The sequence below is a fragment of the Aptenodytes patagonicus genome, chromosome 2 (assembly GCF_965638725.1).
Source record: "Aptenodytes patagonicus chromosome 2, bAptPat1.pri.cur, whole genome shotgun sequence".
NCBI classification, from domain to species: domain Eukaryota; kingdom Metazoa; phylum Chordata; class Aves; order Sphenisciformes; family Spheniscidae; genus Aptenodytes; species Aptenodytes patagonicus.
The window spans coordinates 156,694,829-156,715,377 of record NC_134950.1 but is presented as its reverse complement, the minus strand read 5'-3'; the positions used below and the strand labels follow the sequence as shown (position 1 = coordinate 156,715,377).

Sequence of the window (20,549 nt, the reverse complement as noted above, 5' to 3'; positions counted from 1 at the left end):
TATTAAACATCCTTTGGAGGTATTTTCAAATGCTTTAAAAATACATAAATCCAAATCTCATCTGAGAGACAAAAGTGAACTATGTCATGAATTAATAACTTTTAAAATAGTTTTACAAATTCCAGAGAAGAAACACAGAGTAATGAATTTGTTCTCAGAAAGCTATTTAGTTTCAGAAACATTGAAGAAATATTTTTAGTGTTTATTTGAATGTTATGGAAGATAATGTTTCAATTTGTGTACAGACAAGATCCCAACTAAAACTAATGCATATGTGTATGAATACAAATTTACTTTTGTTCTGGAGTGACCTTGAAAAACATCTGCATGAGGGTTCTCTGTTTTAAATAGCCGTTTTATTTGTAGTGATGAGTAAGTATCTTAGATATTATTTAATGCGGTAGATTTTTTGACATCTCATATGAAACATTAAATATGCTAGTTCTCATATAGTTGTTAAAATACTCTGCCTTCAGAGATTACATAAACAGAGGTAACTAAAAAATAATAAGCTATTTTTCTGCTCTCTTATTTTACGTGAAATTTAAGATAGCTATTTTTATTAAACAGTAAAGTTTTTAGTCAGAAGCACCATGTTTAATGTAAAAATAGTGTAGTTTGGCAAAATATAAGTGAACAATTTCTTAGAGTTAACTTTCAGATTTTGAACTAAGCACTTCAAAAAACAGGCGGTTTCCTGCTAGAAGCACGTTGACTGCTTGATGCACACTGCAGAGAAATTGATGATCTGTAAGAGCCTATGGATGTTCTACTCGCAGTCGTTTGTACATCTTCCCCACGTTTATTCTGTGAATCTCCGGGTGCTGTGTACAAACCTCATAAAGATGCATGGATTGAAAAATCAATATGCTAGGGAGATCTTAATACCAGAAAGCTTTCTAAATTCTAATGTAAGATAAAAATGATGATACTAAGACTTGTTCCCTAAAATCTATTGCTCTCAGGTGGGTTAAAGAAATAACTCCATCAGTACAGGAGATGGCTCTCTTCTCCTGTGGCTTTCTTTTAGTGGTTATGCAAGATAACTTTCTTCCTTTTGAGGAGTGGAAAATACCTGAATTGCATTTCACAGAGCCTTTTAACTTAAGTTAAAAAATATTATTAGAGTGAACTTTATTTTTGGTTGTAGCAGCATCTTACAGATATGCAGCTACAAGCTGGGCAGGGGAAGCCCGTGGATGCTGAGGATTGGTCACCATAGTGCTCTTACAGCTGTCCTTTACATCCTGACTGTGGCATCAAACTGCAGCTTGGGCACTCATCCAGAAAGGTAGCTCCTCCTTTGCATCTCCATGTTGACAGTTGGATGGATAGTGACCCTCCCATGTTCCTGCTTTACTCCTGGATATATTTTCTTATTGACTGAGGTGGTTAGCCTTGATGCTGCAGGGGCTGTGTCTGGGCACGTGGCACTTGGGGAATTGAGTACTCTGCCCATCAGCCCACGTGCAGGCAGCCCTGGCCACAGCCTCACGTGGACTGGAGGAATTGTAGGTCCTTTGTTTCCCCAGTTTCTCTTCTGTCCGTCCTCCGTAGAGGTTTTGCCAGCTTGTTATCTTTCTGCATGCCAGCCTTGGAAAGAGCGAGGTGTATGTAGTAGCAGCACGAGGCACTTAACTGGGTTCAGGTGCAGAAGGAGACATTTGGTTGCCAGATCAGTTGTAACAGCATTTTTCTTCTGCTCTGTGGAAAATGCAATCTGTGGGAATGGCTTTGCAGGCTACTCTTGTCCGACAGACTACTTGCAGGGCTTTTCCTGGATATCCTGTCCTGGGCTATTGTTTTCCTTTGAATCTGTTGGGATTCCTCTTGTTCAAGCAACAGCCTCCAATTATTCATACTAATGGAAGAGGACCAAGTAACATACAGTGTTTGTCCCTTCCTTTTCTCATTTCAGTGTATCAATACATTTTGGGCTGCAGAACAATAAATACCTTATTAATCTCCTTTGAAGAATGAAACAGAATGAAAACTCCTTAATAGTATATATATAATGAATAATAATAATAATAATAATGTTTTTTAAAAATATTAATAATTTTATAAAATTTTGTGTCAACCTCATGTTCCCTTTCTGTGTGCAGATATTTCAAATTGTTGTAGCACATTCTAGGATGAGACAAGGAGGGAGGCTTGTGGTGTGGAGACAGCTTGGAAAAGTTAGCTGCTGGGAACCTGACAAATTCTGGCATGAAGTGTATACTATAGTATTTCAGTAAATATCTTCTGTTAGTTCTGGCTAAAGCTGTTTCTCCACTAAGAAAGATGATCTTCATCTCTGGGCTAGAACCAATCACAAATTATAATGAAAATTGGCAACTGCAAGCATGAAAACTCATTGATCCAAAAATTCATGAACTGTCTTTCATGTAATGAGATTTCTTTTTGAACTTCAGCTGAGGTTCTTTCTATTTGCTTATTCTTAGTTTTGAACTTTTAGGAATAATTTTTGACTCTCTTCAGCCTTAGCAGTGTGAAATAAAAAAAGAAGTGAGAGGTATGTAATTAAACATGCAGTGTAACCGCATGTTTCCAGAGTAGTAAAAGGGAGGAGAGAAAAAAAAAGGGGGGGGGGGGGGGGGGGAGAGAGAGAAGAATAAGAAAAAAGGAAGATAGATGTTGCCAAAGTTTCTCCAAGATGTAGGAAATTTTCTGCATTTCCAGAAGAGAACAATTCAGGCTCCCTGTTGTTGTTGTAAGGGACTTTGTAGAGTACGTGTAAAGATAGACAGGAATGCTCAACTTTGCACGTTTCAAGAAGCAGCTAGGTCTCCTACTACTCATTAGGCATGGCTTTAAAAAAGAAGGGAATATAGTTTACTATTATAATATGTTTCTAGTAAGAAGAATTAAAGATGTCTGTTGGTCTGTCACGCCTTGGAGAGCAGCAGATGTTCTGTTTTATTGTCCCACTGTGGGCATTATCTGAACAATTTAACTAACAACTCCCAATGTAGTCTAAATTGCCTTACTCCCTATTTGGCTACTGGGAACACTGGAGTTTTCTGCAGAAAGTGATCTTTAACCTTGAGAGTTAATGAGAAGATTTCAACATGTTGTGCTGATAGCTGGAGCTTCTTATTCCCCACTCACGTAACTGGAAAGAGCTTGTTTGGATGCCATTAGGTTTGTGTAGTCCCCAAACTTCACAGCTTTCCAGACCGTTCTCTGACCTACCCCCAGTGAAAGGTCAGGCACAGCATTGCATCTTTTTGCAGAGAGCCACACTATCTGCCCTCCCATGTCATGGGCATGGCAGCTCTGCTGCCATGCATCCCCTGTGGATGAGGAGGGTTGGTGGCATTTCATCTCATTACTTAAACAAAATACTTGATTTGTCTTCAGGGGATTCAGCTTGATACTTGTAGCTGAATGACAGAAAATAATATTCTTGAGATCTTTATGCTCTGTGCTTTGCCTTTGAGCTGTATGAGTCCCTGTGTGCAGAAGACCCTTCTGCTAAAAATTGTCTATCTGAGCACCTGGGGTGGCATGACATGGCCTTTTCCTAGTTCTGCTTGAGATCTTCTACTCTTCTTGGTCATCATCAGCAGATATGAGCTCATCGAAATGTTAATTCACAGAGATCTGGTAATACTTTAAATGAGAGCATGTATCATGAATGTACCAACATGTTTCTAATAATCCTAGTAAATGTTTCTGTCATGGAAACAAGAACAAGTGCCATTAAAATTGCAGAAGCTGTTAGTAATTTTTAATAGTTGTTCAGGACTATGTTCATTCTATCCTATTATAGATCTTAGTTGTAATTTTTTTTTTTTGCCGTGTTGGAAACTCGGTAGTGTGCAGTAGAGGCTGTTCCTTCCCACACGTCCTTTTTTTTTAAATTTTGTGCATGTAGCTATGAAAATACATACACAGATAATTTCTGACCAAAAAAACCTCCTTTAAATGATTGTAGCCAAGTTTTCTTGGCTGTCATAACTATTATGCTTCAGTTAAAAATCTGTCTAAATGAAGCTATGTGGATTTTAGGTAACGCAGGTTCAGATCCACCTCCGGGTGCTAATATCCCAAAATTGTTGCCTTCTCCAGCCTGACAGTAGCCTGTGAGCTGGATGTAAGTGATCATTTTTATATCTCAGAAAAACCCTAGCTGGGTTTTTGATGATTCCTGTACTTCTCCGGAGTGGAGCGAGGCTGGAGCCGGCCACGCTCACCCCAGCCTGCAGGGAGGAGAGGCCAGGTGCCCAGTGCCCTCTCCACGGTGAGGAGGTTCTGCTCCACAGAAACGTGGAGGTGTGCCAGATTAACAGCCAAAAACTTTGAAAGATGGAATATTCATCTGATGGCTGGCAAAGAAATACCTCTTCCCTCACTTTTTCAAACATAAATGAGGTAAACAACCATCATAAATAACTTGTTCACAGTTCACACAGTTAAGATACCGATAGCATCCCACTGCTGCCTGTTATTTACCATACCCTGTTTAAACGCTGGACTATTCGGTGATGGTCCCGTTGTGATGTCTTTACTAATCCAGAAGTTTGGCTGTTTTTTCCCCCTTCTAAACCCCAGTAGAAATGCTGTAGGTTTTAATTTCGTTGCTGTTTGCCCAGGAAATAGCTGGTGGGCAGGGTTTCTTTCACCGGGCAGGAGCTGCAGAGGCGATGCTGATGGGCAGCACAGGGGCCCCGCAGCCCTCTGGGGCAGTTCAGACCATTACCTTTTTGAAAAGTTAGTTAATGCCGTAATTCGAGAGCCAGTGGATGCGGCATTAGGTTCTGATGGAGAGTAGGGAAGGAGAGAGATGCCCTTACCAGCTTTATAAGGACTTGTGTACCAACAAGTCCCTTGCTAATTACACATATACCTGCTGAATTGCAATTAAGCATGTTTAACTCTTTGGTATCTGGATATGATCCACATAGGAATTCCCATCCCACATATGAGGTGATGCAGCGATGCACAAGGCTGTGTCAGCAACAGATGTTGATAGAAAGTTGATGCTAGTATAAGTCAGAAACGGATAGAGACTGACAAGTAGTTCTGAACCCCTAATATCTGGTACTGCAGAGTAATGGCACTTCTACCCACCCCTTTCCGTCATACAAAGGCACAGTGATGGCCTGGGGACCAGAAGGGGGTCACAACATTGGCAACCACACCAGGTTTTCTCCGGCTGAAACTCACTGATGAAAGAACCGTAGCCTGTATTATACACATTATATCATTCCTGGTTATTCCCAACTGACCTCTTCGACTTACAATCTAAATCCTATTGTTGCATCTATATTTCTTCCCTTCTGTCCAGGAAAAAGTTGCAAACTTCTTCCTCTAAGTGGGCGTTTCTGAGCCTACCCAAAGCATTTAGACCATAACTAATACACAGTTTTCACATCACTGCATTATGTTCGCTAACAGGAGCAATTTTACCATTCAGTTTTAGGGGATTTTTCAAAGTTGTGGTAAGAAAAATAACTGCCAACTTCCTCTGTCTCAGAGGGGTGAAGTCTTGTCAACTCAGAGCAGCTAGGAATTTGCTCCTGTCACTGCAAACTCTTGCCTGCACTGCAAAATGACTTGTGAATGCAGATACAAAACACAGTGTCTTCATTATAATATAACTAAATATCAATCAGAGTCTTATTAGCAGGGCATGATCTTTGATGTAAACAAAAAAACTTCAGCAGTAGCAAAGCTGATGATGCTTCTACTGTCACACAAGTGTTTGAAGAAGTAATGAGCAGGATGCTATTTTGCAAAAAATTTGTAACATCTGGGGGACTAGAAGTGCATTTTTCCTATATTTGTAGCAATAGTGTGAAAATAGGTAAAGAGGTAATCCAGCGTGTTTTAAGGAAATCAGTGAAGAATGTACCCAAAAAACTGAGACTGCAGCTCATTAAAACATACTGAAACATAATTTTTTGACAGAGACGACTAGAACATTTGTAAGATCTGACATTTTTGTCTTTTCTTTTGGCATGCAAAGATATTTGCATTTTAGAAAAAAAGCCCGGAGAAAGGAGACGGAGAGGGGGTAGGTAATTAAATTTTAATTTCAGTTTTAAAGATCTTTCTCTAATTAGCTTTAAAAGTCAGTGTCTAAGTAAATTGAGTTTCAAGGTGCAATCATCTTTTTCCTCCTGGATCTCAGTATTCAAAAGTAAGAGGAAAGAATATTAGAGAAATAGAAGGAAGATTGTTATTTTAAAGGCCTTTCAAGATAAGGATTTAACATTACCTCATTATTAAAATATAACTGTGGCAGGTTGATGTTTTCTTATTTTTGAATTTCAAAGTCATTGAGCAGTCATGGTTGGGAAAATGGAAAACAGGTTCTATTAAAAGAAATTGAAAATGATACTGAGAAGGTAAGGACTTTTCTTCTTTATTTTGCTTTGTAATAAGACTTTTTTTGGTGGCTTGGTTGTATTCTTTTCACTGCTGTCCATTCTTCCAGAGATGTTCTTGCTTTCTATGAGTCATTTTTGCTCATAGGCATGCTAATATAGTGTCTTGTATTTCTTAAAGGTATGCTAGCATGCAGTGGGTTTTTGTTTGTATATTTTATACAGCCAAGTTTTCTCTTAAACTTATGTGATGGTTAGGGACATATGCATACCTGTCAGATTTTGCAGGCTGAGTGTAAGAGTCCCACAACCTGCCTCGTTCATCTGCCATCTACTAGACCTTGTTGTGCATTTTTAGTGCCGTGGTGCAGCCTTTGCCCCACTCCTCATGTGGCGGCCTGCCAGATCTCCAACTGCATGGGGCAGTGGTATGAGGAAAACAGAATAATTGTGATTTGTCATGATTTTAATGTGTGAATGCTTATAAATGTGCCATTTTAAAGCTAAAGAAATAAGAAAGCAGAGAACAATATTTGATAACACTGAAAATATGTCTGTGAGGAAGTACATAAGCTGTTGTTTGAAGATGAATAGCTAGAAGAATAACTGAAAACAGGTTTGTACATGAAGTAGTTATAAATATCTGGAATTGTGTGAAGTTAACAATGACTTTTTTTTTTCTCTGTAAGAGGAATGGCAGTCTTGTTATTTAACCAAAAGTTCTGAATGCAGAGAAGTTCATTTTAGAAGTTGACGTTTTAAAGCATAAACATATTGTCAAGTAGAGAAAATTATCTAAACTATGTCATCTTAAGCTTTTTTGTAATTCTGAAATGGAGAGCCGCGAACACTAGATAGCTGGCATTTGTAGGTGAATGATGCACGATTGATATAATATTAGCAAATGTTAAAGCATTTGATAGAAATTTAAGCGTCCTGGAAATTCCAAGTTAATGTGACCATAAACACTTCCATATGGTTTGAAAATCAGCGTAGAAATCTTAAAAGTGGGAGGCAGTCTTAGTCTAGAGATTGTTGTCCGGTAGGGTGTCATGAGGATTCCTGTTAGTTTTGGTTTTATTTAACATCTTTAAATCTGGGAGAAGCAGTACTGTAAATAGTATGTTAATTAAATTTCCAGATGTTGATAAACTAGGAAAGGAGACTAATATGAATAGAAGAAAGATAAATAACCCAACAGAGATGTAGTACACATACTGGAAAAGTACAGTTTAATTCAGCCTGAATAAATAGAAGCTAATGTATAAGAATATTGATCTAAACTGAACATATACTTTAATTAACAAGACAAAGATGCTGAAGTGAGGCTATAGAAAAAGTTTTAGGATTTCTGTGGATGTTCTGGATTGATACCATGACAATAAAATACCTAAATATGATTATTGTTGACTATGTATTAGTGTCAAAGTTCAAAAAAAAGACAGGGAGGATACTCCTTGTAAGACAGCACTCAGGGTATTTCATAAGTGAAATACACTATTCTAGGTGTCTTCTGAACAAGTTAAGACCAGAATAATATTTACAAAAATGAACAGCAATAGAGAATTAAGAGAGGCAGAGGTGAAGTTATGTGCTGTGCAGCACTGTTTAGGGCAGAAATGCTATAATTGTCTGTGACACATGAAAAGAAAAGATAGTTTTGTAAGTGAAGGGGAGATAACTAGTAACAGGAGGATAAACTTGGGGAAAATAATACAAATTTAGAAAAAAAAAATTCTGAAGATTTTGACCAAGTAAAGAGTATTCATTTTGGGAAATGCTGCAAATTGTTTTATTAAATAATCATTACTTAAAAGTGGAATGGATTCTAGGGGAGAGGAAAACACTGCTCTAGGCCATGAAGAGAGAGTCGGTGGTGTATATATGTATCTTCTTCCTTTGCTGTCATGTCCAAAAGTATGTTTCTGAAAAGATCTGCAATTGGTGGTAGCTTTGCAGTGCTACTGTTGCACATCCCTCCCAGCAGCCATCTCCATATAGCATACCTGAGTTTACTTCTGCAGGACAGATGACGCAGTTGTCGGGGAGTAGTTCTTCACCTCTTGGAACTGCTTATGTTTTTAATATTTTTTCTTTTCTAATTCAAGATGCCTACATTTGATTTGCACTGTTTTGTTAATCTTACAGAGAAGTGCTGGCTTATGTTAGCTGCTGCTAGGGTTTAATGCTGTTTGTAGGTAAGTTCACAATCAGCTGGGTTTTGTCTCCAACTGTTTTTCTTCTATCTGAAGAGAAAAAGCTTTGAAAACCTGTGTGGTAGTCCAGTTTGCAGCAGCCTCAGTGGTCTTTGGAAGTTACCATCGTCTTGTCTCTAGCGGTTTGCAAGAACGAAAGTTGAACTAATTTGGGGATTTGAGCTTTTGAAGGTCATAAGGAATGTTTGGCTCTCGCTGTGTCCAACTGAGTGGAACAAGGGGCTGAACTGAACCTATTCAAATTGGAACCAGAGTTCGGGGAGCTGTGCTGGAGTGTGAAACTCAAGGCTAATCTAAATATTTTTTTAAAAGCTATTTCAGTTCAATATAGACAAAGTCTTAACTTGTAGTTTCAAGTACTTTAAGCTGAAGGAAGCAGTCCTGCTTTCCTGAGCCCCAGGATGACCCTGATTCATCCTTCCGCTTGAACTCCAGATGAGGATTTGAGTGGTACGATGAGCTGGATGGGCGACACAAGCAGTAAAACTGTTGAGTCTCTGTCTCCCACGCCCAGACAGGTTTCTTGGTGCTGAGGTAGGCTTTCTGTATGTATTGTGTATACAACTCACCTCAACATATCTACAGGCTCACTTTCAGAAATTCCGAGCAACTTCCTTGTTGAAAGCTACTCTTTCCCACAGAGTTTTTTGGTTTTACTAAATCACTGTTTTCCCAGAGAAGACTCTTGAGTGTAAAGGGTGGGGGGAAGTCCTGTTCAAGTCTACTCATCAGTCGTGGGCCTGATGGTCTGTGTGAGGTGGCCAGAAACAACCATAAGATCATTTTTCATTTCTGTGCCTTGAATTCACTGCACACCAAACTGTGCAAGCTGCCAGTGGCACTGAGGAGCTGAAACATCAGTTGAAATCTTCAGAGTAAAATTGTCTTGGTTATGCTATATAAATATATGTGTGTATTTTTCTAGTCGTGCCCTCCAAGCTGACATCTGAGAGGAAATTGGTAGGGGAAGGTATATATTAGCTCTGCTCTGAGACCACCATCCTTTGTGCTAAATGCCTGCATGCAGGACGACGTATTCAGCTTTATGGATGAAATTTGCCAGATCCTCAAATGCTTTTGCTCGTGAGCATATTTGAAAATCGGAGAAGGTGATGACCCTTTTAAAATAAAAATGGAACTGCTGGCAGGAAGGAAAGGTACAACTCTGTGTTCTTAACATTTAAAGATGGTTATAAAATGTATATTGGCTGTTTTCATAATTTATAGTGAAACTGCTGTTGCTTTTAATAAAATGAGACTTCCAGTCAGAATTTCATGATTATGAATGTGAGCATTTTGTTATCCAGCTTGGATTTATCCTACAAATAACCATTTTCTAGCAGAACTGTGGCTATATACATAACTTAATGGGGTTCTCTGTCACACATAATTCTTTCTGACGTTATAGTGTTGAACTCGTTGCTGAATACTTCAAGTCCTTGAGTGTGGCTCAAGAACTGAGTTAGTGGTAACTTTCATGATTTTTAATTTAATTTTTCTTTAATTCTTAGACTTTTAAAACTTCCTGTAATTCCTTATTAGATTTACCGTTTCAAGTGCTTATTTAAAAGGCACCTTAGCTGCAGAAGCAAATCAATATTTACAGTGCATTAGTGCCACAGAGAATTTGAAGCCTTGTGATTAGAGTTCATTGCTGTTTTATCCACTCTTCAAAGAAACCACAGACTTCAAACGGTATCAGCCATCATCCTGGAATCAGTGACATTGCATCAGTCCCATGCGTACTTCATCTTGTGGTTTAATTATTAAGTTCCTTTCCTTTGATTTTCCTTTTAATATTTCAAAGTATATCCTCTTCAAATCTATAAATTCAGGTAAACCAGAAGATTGTAACCGAGAATATATTGGTAGAAAAATCTTTTCAATATATTCTTTTTTGTTGTTGTGTTAATGGAGAGTATGAAAACTGAGTTAGAATGGTCTCTCAGAATCGAATTGGAGACAGGAATGCAGGAGATTATATTTACAACTTGTGGTTAATATAGTGTGAATAAGATTTAATTCTTGGATTAATACCTGGAGCGGTATTGACTATTGCCAAGCAGCATACGCTAGAGCTAGCTCCATGTGCTTGTCCCATTCCAGCAATAAAAAAAAGAAATTACCGTATGTTTAAATTTCTAGTTTAACTGTGAAATACATAGATCCAACACACCCGAATTATTGACTTTTATAATTCACTTTATTGTGAAGTTTGGTTAGTAATACAAATCACTTTTCCTTGGAACCATTTTCATAAGGAGAGACTAGAACTGATCATGTTGTATCTTTGTATTGACAGAATACTTTTTTTCTTTTTAAGATTTGGAGAAGTGTTCAATAAATGTCTGAAAATACCTCAGTAACTAACCTTACTAAAATGAAATGGGTCATATTAAAGGTGGCTCATCAGCAAACAGATTTTGTCGAGAAACTTCTCATGTTAATGTTTTCTCTGGAGCATATTATATTTGGGAATTCCATTGCATAATTAACTTTCTGTATTGTGAAAAGCCTCTGCTACTTAGCATGGTGCAAACTGTCGGGTTTTCGCTACAAAACAAAGGCAAGGCCGAGATAATTGCTTGCTCTCCTCCAGAAGTGCTGACTTGAGTTCCAGTTTCTTCCTTTCTTTCTTTGTTGGCAATTCGTCTTCTCTTCTTACAGAAGTTCACCCAACTGAACTTTTGTTTTGTCAAGTAATTTGAAGAAAGAGTGTAAAAATACAAGAACATTTTGCTATCACCGTGCTTATATATAGATGTACGAGCATAAGGAGCAAGTGAACTCATGTTTGAAAATTGTAATTCTCTGTTGTAGGGTGGGTAGCTAAGGCAAGCAGGATAATATGCATGGGCTGCTGCTTGGAACAAATATAGATTGGTATTTTTCTTAAGTGGCACTACGTAGCGCAGAGCCACTTTCTTGGCCAGGCTAATCTGATAAATGAGAGTGTATGTTCAGGGCTAAGCCAGCAGCACAGGCACTGCTGTTAATGGGTCACTTCATTACGCTTTGTGGGGCCGTGGCTGGGACTGCAGCTGTGCCACCTTTGTTACAGAGATCTCTTGTGATTTGATATGTACTTTATTATGTTTGCCATCTAGGGGGAAATGAGAGGCTTTACCCTCAGCTGCTTCATGAAACTTGAAGTAGTTGAAGACAAGGCAATCAAAGAAAAACCCTCTATTATGAGTTTATGAGTATATACTGTGTTTTCAAAATTGAAGTAGAGTTAACTCAGACCATAAATACTTTTCTGTGTAATTAAAGTGTTCTTTCCTGAAATACTCTTTTAATTGCTTCTAGTTCTGTTATATATATAAAAATATGTACAAATGTATATATTTATAAAAAAACCCATTTTATTTTCTAGAAATTAACTCTTGTGAATATTTTTGTTATGAAAATAATAGTAAAAAAAGAATTTTCAAAAGAAAGAGAAATAGTACAACGATTGTGGGGAAAAAACATAAATTAATTCTCTGTTATTCTTGTATACCAGGGCGGACATGAAATAGAATGACTGTTTGGTGTTTCACCTGTAACACTTGTGCCTACCTCAGCAGCGCGAGTCCTAGTTGTTAAAAAAAAAATTAAAAAATTCTCACACATTTTCTCTGTGTGGCATGACTTGCTGTATTTCGCACTGTCTTTATAATGCCATGCAAAATAAGATTCTATATTTTAATACTGTTATACATAATGTTAACATAAAGCTATTGTAGAACCTAAGACTAGTCACTTAAACTCCTGTCATTGTGTTTTCCTGCTAGTATTGTGAGACGTGCACCTTCAGCTCCCTCAGGAACTGTTTCATCAAAGCATTAAAAAATAGCCTGGTTTTCATTCTCAGGTGTTGCCCAGTGACTCTGCTGCTTACATGTCATAGCTTTCACCTTTTCCTTTTCCACTTTGCAGTCAAGGTTCCCAGTGCAGCAGTAAAGAGAAATACAACTGATAAATCACATCCCCTCCGTTCTGATGCTGAGTGGGAGAGTGCTAAGAGGTCGCAAATACAGGCAATGAAACTTCTGTTTGGGCAAGGAGACGGTAGATGTGTGGATATTTGTTGTAGGATAATAAATGAAATTGGAAAAAACTAAGTTGTATTTCAAGAGAAACTAACTTTAATGTGCCATCAAAGTTTCCAGAATGGATTTGACCCCTACATGTATTAAAAAAAACCCCTATCTCTTTCCAATCAGTCTACCTGCCTGCTTCATTGTTTATTACTAATGAAATATTTTTCTCCTGTCAGTCATGCCAACTGGAAGGTTAAGGGAATCAGGGTAAATCAGCACAGATCTTGTTTCAGCTGTCAGGAAGAGGCAAAGGAATAATGCAGAATAGAAATCACTTCCGCGATTTTTGAGAAGGAAATGGAGACTATATTTTAGAAGGTGAGGAGGCTGCCTTTTGCTGCAAAGAAGCTGTTGCACGGCTTCTTGCAAGCATGTTGTGCTGGCAGTGCCCATGCTGCAGCCATGGCAGTGGGGTGGGGGATGCATTGTCCTAGACCACCCCTTAATTGTCACCAGGCTGTTGAATTTAGGCATTTGGCTACTTGCTCTTCAAAACACCTGTAAGTCACCTTAGCCTCTTCGTTGTTCAAGCTTGCGCTGTTTTTTTTATTTTACACAACAACCGACAGATAGTAGCGATGCCGTGTTTGTACTTGGAAAGCCAACGAGCTGTGTTAGGTTCAAAGAGCTTGATTTGGCCCTCGTTTTCTCCTCGTGCGGCCAAGCGGCAAGGCTGTGGTTTTGAGGAAACAGACCTTGTCCTTGAGGAACTATGCTGAGGTCAATAACTCCTTACTCTGTAAAACCACATTTGGTCAAAACCACCCATCCAGAGCTTGAAAAAATATTTTTCTTATGTGAAAAACATTTTAAATCTAGTCAGTGTTTATTTACTGTCTGTTTTATTCTTCAGATATGCCTCTTCATGTCCGACGTAGTAGTGACCCTGCACTGATTGGCCTCTCAACCTCTGTAAGTGACACAAATTTTTCTTCAGAAGAGCCTTCACGGAAAAACCCTACAAGGTGGTCCACAACGGCAGGCTTTCTCAAGCAGAACACTCCTGGTGTACCCAGTGCTCATGAAAGAAAGGTATATTTCTTTCCTCCTCTTTATCCAATAAATGACAAACGTGCATGAATCTTGAATTGTTGTTTTGTCCTTCTCTCACCTGCTCCTGCTTTAAACTTGTGTTTTCCAACCTTGTCCACCAAATCCCGACATCAGCAGAGGAGTGTTTGAGTCGCACATGTGTGCTGTCCTCAGGAGACTCTCAGTGATGCCCACAGCAGGGGCTCTAAAAACTTGATTCTGCCATTAACTGTAGTTGAAGCTCTGATTACTCATTACTGTGCAAAGCAGGGCCTAAATGCTGTCATGTGTTTTCTTTGAATGCAAATAGGTCATGTCTATAATGATTTTTCCTCATCTCCTTATAGAAGTCCTAATGTCAATGAATAATCTGCTTTTCTGACATAGCATTGCTAGTATTTACTTTCTGATGCACTAGTCAAGTAATACAAAACACAAATTGCAAATACTGTCTCTCCTTGATAACATTCTTAAAACTAAAACAGTGAAATGCAGAGTGAGTATTTTTTCCTTCATTTTTCCGATATGATTTAAATATCTCTACATGATTCGCATTATTAGCTAGAGAAGTCAGCAGGAAGCTCTCAGTGCATTATTGAAAAAAAATTTGGAAGAAATACTCCCTTTTGTACAGCCCCTGACATTGCCCATAATTGTGACGGTAACTTGCAAACAAACTCAAAAGGAAAAACATATGTATATTTTCCAATAGAAATGAGTAATTTTTAAAGACAGTTGCACTTTTGGTTACCATTCCAACTGCACAGCACAAAATCCTGTTGGAAAATATGCAGCTTATAGCTTTTTTTTTTTCTTTATTATTATTAATTCTGTGTAGTATAAACGCAAACTAAGACTTTGCATCCAGGACTCCCACACCCCAAATAAAGAAGTCTTTACATGCTGCTAATGAACTGAACTATCTTCGGTGGGCTTTTGGTTATTTCAAAAACATCTATAAAAGTACAGTGGTCATAGGCATTGAGGTCCACATTCTTACAGAGGAGTCAGTTTAACATGGTATCGTTAGGTCTCTGCTTGATCGGGATTTCAGGTAGGTAATAGTATATTTTCTGTCACTTGTACTGGTGTGGCACAGAAGTGCATGTTGTTTTGAAAAGTATCTTATACTATTGTGATTTGGAGAAGAAAAATTATAATGTAATCCATTTGAAGTGTTAATGTTTTCAGTTAATTTTTCTGAAATCATAATGAGACTGCACTTCATTACTCCACAAGCATAGATACGGAGGGCCATACATAGCATAATCAGATTCCTTTGAGTGTCTGAAGTTAGCAGAAATTGGAGAGAATTGAACAGCAGCTAATCTTTCACACTAGTCTTCTTGCATCATTAGTTGTTCAGCACGTACTTACTCTTGATTTTCGTGAAAATATTTCATGTCTACTGGAGCATGGTGACCAAACTGGAAAGGAACACATGTGATCTCATGTAGTGATGGGAAGCAAGGCACAAGAGAACATTAAATCAAGAAGATCGAAAAGAACTAATGTCGCTTAGTTAGTACAATAGATACTGATAATTTCTTTTACCTTTTTTGCACACTCGATACATTGATCCTTTGAATAGAGCAGATCACTGAGTGCGCTATTTTTAATAGGTAAGATGCAGTAAACAACTGGAATTAAATAATAATTGCTTGTTTTCAGCATCTTGATTTCTTCATGAGAGTCAAGATTTTGTAGTGAATCCTGTGTCTCTTAGGAATGGATATTAAGAATTCTCCTTTCCTTTCCCAGTGTTAGCAATAATTTCATTTGTAGTATTATTCTAAAAGGTGCATTTTTGAAGTGTCTGTCACCAGTCACTGACCGAAGTACTAACACTGAATTTTTACGAATGTATTTTGGTTATTTGAACTATAACAAGTCCTCACTACTTTTCTTATGTTAGGTTGTTTTCTTCAGCTACTCAGATAACAAAGAGAGATGGCTGTGCTTTGTTCCAGACTGTTTCGTTGATTATAGATGACACAGACGTTTCAAGCAAAGCAATGAGAACAATCTTAATTTTCTGCTCAGTGCATTGGGCTTGAGCACCCATATATCTTTTGTGGGCGGTTGGCACTATGTAATGTTTTCACTGCAGTTCTCTCTCTTGACAGCACAAGAACATATGTTCTTGGGCTGCGATTTGCAGCACAGTTGTAGATTAGCAACTTTGCCCCAGCAGTATCTTGCAGAAACAAGAAAAGGGTTTCTGGGAGAGTTGCCAAAAGCTTCATCCACCTACTGACTCTAAGAAGTGACATTACTTTCAGCCCGTCACCTCTAAAGAGAAATAATTGACAGGTAGAAACCCTGTCCAATTTTTGGAGGAATTAGCAGAGGGAAACGGCATGTATCTGGCAGAAGGGATTTATTTCTCGGGGGCAAGCAAGAGAAGACTCCTTATTGGTGTTTGTTTCATTTTGGGTAAGAAGAATTTGGAGTGGCAGGAAAATGGGCAGATGCCCAAGATGAGATGAAATGAGGGGCGGGAGTGCTGCCATGCACTAAGGGCTGTGAGGAGCCAGGATATATGCCAGTAGTTCTGGGCAAACAGCAAGGGAAAAGGGCCCTGGGGAAGAGGAAAAAACATGGGATGTTTGAAGGATCCTGTTGAAGAAATTGTAGTGCTACCTGTAGTTATTAGGGTAGATGCAGCAGGACATGAGGCTCTCCTGTGTCCTTAAGAAAAGAAGAGAATGACCGGAGAGGGACAGAGTTTGGTTTGGAGGGGCCTGAGTAGGTCCTGTGAAGATTTGAATGTGTGTTGAATTTGAGATGCATTTCTACTACAGTAAGTAGGATGTTTTGGTATGAAACCCTTGCACTAAACTAGACATGCGCTCTCATCCATTTTTCATATCACCTCATTGTAAAGAAACATATTTATTGTCAGGATATCACGATACACTCTGTATTTCCTTTGAATTGGAATCTTGATAATTTCTGGTTTCTGTGTTGTTCACCTGTAAGAGCAACTTGAAACCAGACGTTCTGTGTCCCAAAGTACTTATTTATTTGAAGAAATATCATTATCATTTATTATTTACAAGCTATTGTAGTGTTGGTAACATGTACTCAGGTAATTCCTGACCTCTTCCTTCTGTACCGTTCCTATGAGTGGTCTCAACCAAATGATTAGGTCTCCTCATCTGTGCAAATATTCACAAAATTGGCTCATGATTATCAGCAGCTTTAGTAGGTAAATTCACTTCTTGGGTTTTTTTTTAAATTGAATATTAAAATCACTTTCAGATACTTTTTTTTGTGTGAGAGATATCTGTATTACCTAGTGACTCACAGCTTGACTTAATGCTGTCTCTTGCTTCCTCGAGCCATTCTAATGAAACAAGAAGGAATCTCTTAGTAAAAGTATCTTTGCAAAGGCCTGCAGTAATACCTGATTTGCAAGCTGTAATTTTGTTTGAATTGTGTTGAACTGTACAGCTGAACAGATTGTATGCAGCTGAAACATATCATGTGTGCTTTTTTCCACTGCAGTAAAATGTTTTTTGATATTGTTGTTTTCTGAATAACTGTTAATTTAAATCATATTCTTAATAACTCAGTACCAAAGCCTATTGGCTTAACTAGCTGCCCTTGATAGGTGTGAGCTGCATAAATGAAAATTAGGTTTCTTCTCCCTTAGATGTTTGTGTTACCGTATTGGAAGAACATAAATGCAACAACCAGATATGTTGTGTCTTATAGCGACTGAATTAATTACGCCATATATTTTCAGTGTGGTTTTTTAAATTTGCATCTCCATTTGTGGTGAGGAATTGCGTATCATTACAAATTAGTTATCTGCTTTGATCCTGCTTCTCTGAAAGATGCAAGGCTTATCTAGTTAACCTGCCTTGCTCAATTCAGGGATATACCACGGCTAACTGGCTTGAAAAATTTCCCACTGTGACTTTCCTGAATTTGCTTCATATATTGTTGCATCACAGATAACAGCATTGGTACAGCAGAAAGAAGTGAAAATGTACACTAAGAAGGAGAGCTCGAGAGAGAGCAATGAGAGAGAAAAATGACTGTGCATGGGCTTCTGTGTGCCTCTCGCTCCTGGGTTCACCCACCTGGAGCAAAGCAAATGGCACGCAATGTGCTCTGTGGGGTGGATCAGCAACAGCAAACACATAGCTGAGTGTACTTGGCATATCATTTTTAATTTTTTTTCCTTCTCTTTTTGCCTTTGCCATTTAGTCAGCAGCCAGTTTTTTTTGTTTCTTTGTTTTTAAATGGGTTTGCCTATATATGTATTTTGAGGTTGAAAATAGCCATGCCTTGTAGGAATAATTATTTTCAGGATGCGCTTTCTTCCTACTTGGAAACCTAATCTTTTTGGGCTCTGTAAACTGCAGAGGAAGAATTTGAAACCGTATGGGAGTGATCTAAGTCTCATCTAGTGTCAAATCCCTTACCTGTAAAGCATTGTATTTCCCACCATCTCTTCTTGCAGGTATTTTTACTTTTCTTATGGGTTGATACTGATGACTACAAATTTTCAGATTGTTGGATTGTAGTTTTTTTATTTATATGAAAGGTGCAATGCTTTCTAATCTTCTTTGTAAACAGAATAAAAAAAAATTTCTCTAATGAAGTATGTCTAGATAGGAGAAAAGCATGCACGCATTATATGAAAAGCTTCAACAGTAATGGTATGTCAGTGTCAAAATCAGATTTAAAGTGAAAATTAGTTTCATTTAGCTTTGAGTCTTTCTAAACACAGCTTAGTGAAGTTTGCTTTATCACCATCACCAAAGACACAGTATTTCAATAGGTTTTAACTATAATTCAGAGGATTGAAGAGTCTTATATTAGACGTGTGTGTGTTAGTGTCATTTTATAGCCAGGGAGTCTGAATTGCAGTGTAAATTGATTAGATTGACTAGGGAAGACTGTGAACTAAAAGGCTGGGCATCGTTCTGGGAACAAGAGACTGAAGTGTTGCTTGGGAACCTTCGTCTCTGGTTCATACTCCTGCAGAAGGGAGGTAGCGTGTACTGATGAACAATGTTGGTAAAGTGCTGTAATACAACAGAATCAGCTAAGGAGAAATACAGAGTAAATGCAAAGAGCCTGGCATCTCTGTCATGATAGGTTTTAAACCCCTGCATAATGAATGCAGCTTTCTGCTTTCAAAATAAAAATGCAATGTTTTAAACAGAAGTTCTGAAGGATTCAATAGCCATGAATATTTCTTCATCCAGGTTTATTTGAGCAGGGCTTTTCTCTTTCCAGTGAGACAGTCACAATTTTTGTCGTTTCAGATGTGATTTCACGTAGACTGAGAGGAAGGGATAATGAGAGAGAGTTATCCACAGATGATGAAATAGAGTGTTTTAATGCAGAAAATGTTGTTATAGGAGAGAGATTAATGGAAATTCAGAAAACAAAAGTTACATGCATCAGTTTTCTTTGTGATAGAAACTCGTTGCTGGCAGCTTGTCATGTGAGGATGAAATAGTTTAGAGGAATCGTACCCAAACAGAGTACAATATAAAAGAAACATAGTATGTGTTATTTTCGTCCTGGGTAGTGTGTAAAATTAATGACTTTCACAGAATCACAGAACAGCTGAGGTATCTTCCAACCAACTAGAGCAGGTTATCAGGTCTGTGTCCAGTCAGGTTTTGAGTATATGCATCTCCAAGGATGGAGGCTGCACCACCTCTCTGGGCAACCTCTTCCAGTATTTGATCACCCTTATAGTAAGAAAGTTGCTGCTTATGTTTTGATAGAATTAATTGTATTTCTTGTCTCTTGCCCATTGTCTCTTGTGCTTTCACTGGATACCACAAAGAAGAGTCTGACTTTCTTTAGCAGAGCAGCTGGTGATACTTTAGTGCAATAAAAAATAAAATATCTATGAAAGAACTCAAAATTCCTGACTTTCAAAATGTGAAAACAAATACAGTATTTCTCAGCAGCAGCAGCAGGTTGAGAATGAGAGACACAAAGTGAAAAATCCTTGCCTAATGCACAGAGAGGTAACAGCCAATGTGCATCACTTGATGCTGTGCTATTCTGTTTGCTGAGTACTGTGTGCATGGACAGGATTCAACTGTTTGCATCCAAAAGTCAGTCATGACCAGATGTGTTAAGAAGCAGGGAAAAAGCCAACAACAAAACCAACAAATCCAAAGTGAAGGTGTAATTTTCTCCATCTCTTTTGTTGTCTTACCTCTTTTTGCTCTGAGTCATCCATTTGTGGAAGCCCATCTATTTTCTGCAGACTAAACAACCCCAGTTCCCTCAGCTGCTCCTCATAAGACTTGTTCTCTAGACCCTTCACCAGCTTCGTTGCTCTTCTTTGGACATGCTCCAGCAAAATTTATTAGGAAAAATTTCTTCACCGAAAAGGTTATCAAGCATTGGAATATGCTGCCCAGGGAAGTGGTTGAGTCACCATCCCTGGAGGTATTTAAAAAACATGTAGACGTGGCACTTAGGGACATGGTTTAGTGGGACTTGGCAGTGCTAGGTTAATGGTTGGACTTGATGATCTTAAAGGTCTTTTCCAACCTAAATGATTCTATGATCAAATTGCCTCTCTGTCCCCCCAAAATGACAGATTATTAGTGCAAGATGCTAGAGAGATCTGAGAACTGGTGAGGTTTTTTCCACTTCGTCTCTGAGGCTGAGCAAGTCTGTTGACTCTCGGTCTTTGTTCTTCATCAGTAGCGTAGGAAGAATATGTCTTTTTCTCCCAGTGCTGTGCTATCCCATCTCTCTTTCTGTGTGATGAGTGAGCAATGTCTGGTCCATAAGTGAGGGGACCCAGTGCTTCATCACAAGCTGGGAGTGCCAAGGAGGGTCTGGATGAGTAAGTCTCTTACTGGTGATGGAGGAGTGGTGGAATG

The 20,549-nt window shown here is 38.4% G+C and overlaps 1 protein-coding gene across 12 annotated transcripts in view; it reads left to right on the top strand.

The window, feature by feature from the left end:
- The window catches only part of PARD3 (par-3 family cell polarity regulator), a 467,456-nt gene that overhangs the window by 177,011 nt on the left and 269,896 nt on the right, over positions 1 to 20,549 (top strand). For all 12 annotated transcript variants that reach the window (XM_076331853.1, XM_076331849.1, XM_076331848.1 and 9 more), the window contains exon 4: positions 13,493 to 13,671. In XM_076331853.1, coding sequence (XP_076187968.1) covers positions 13,493 to 13,671 — 179 coding nt within the window. The remainder of the gene's footprint in view (positions 1 to 13,492; positions 13,672 to 20,549) is intronic.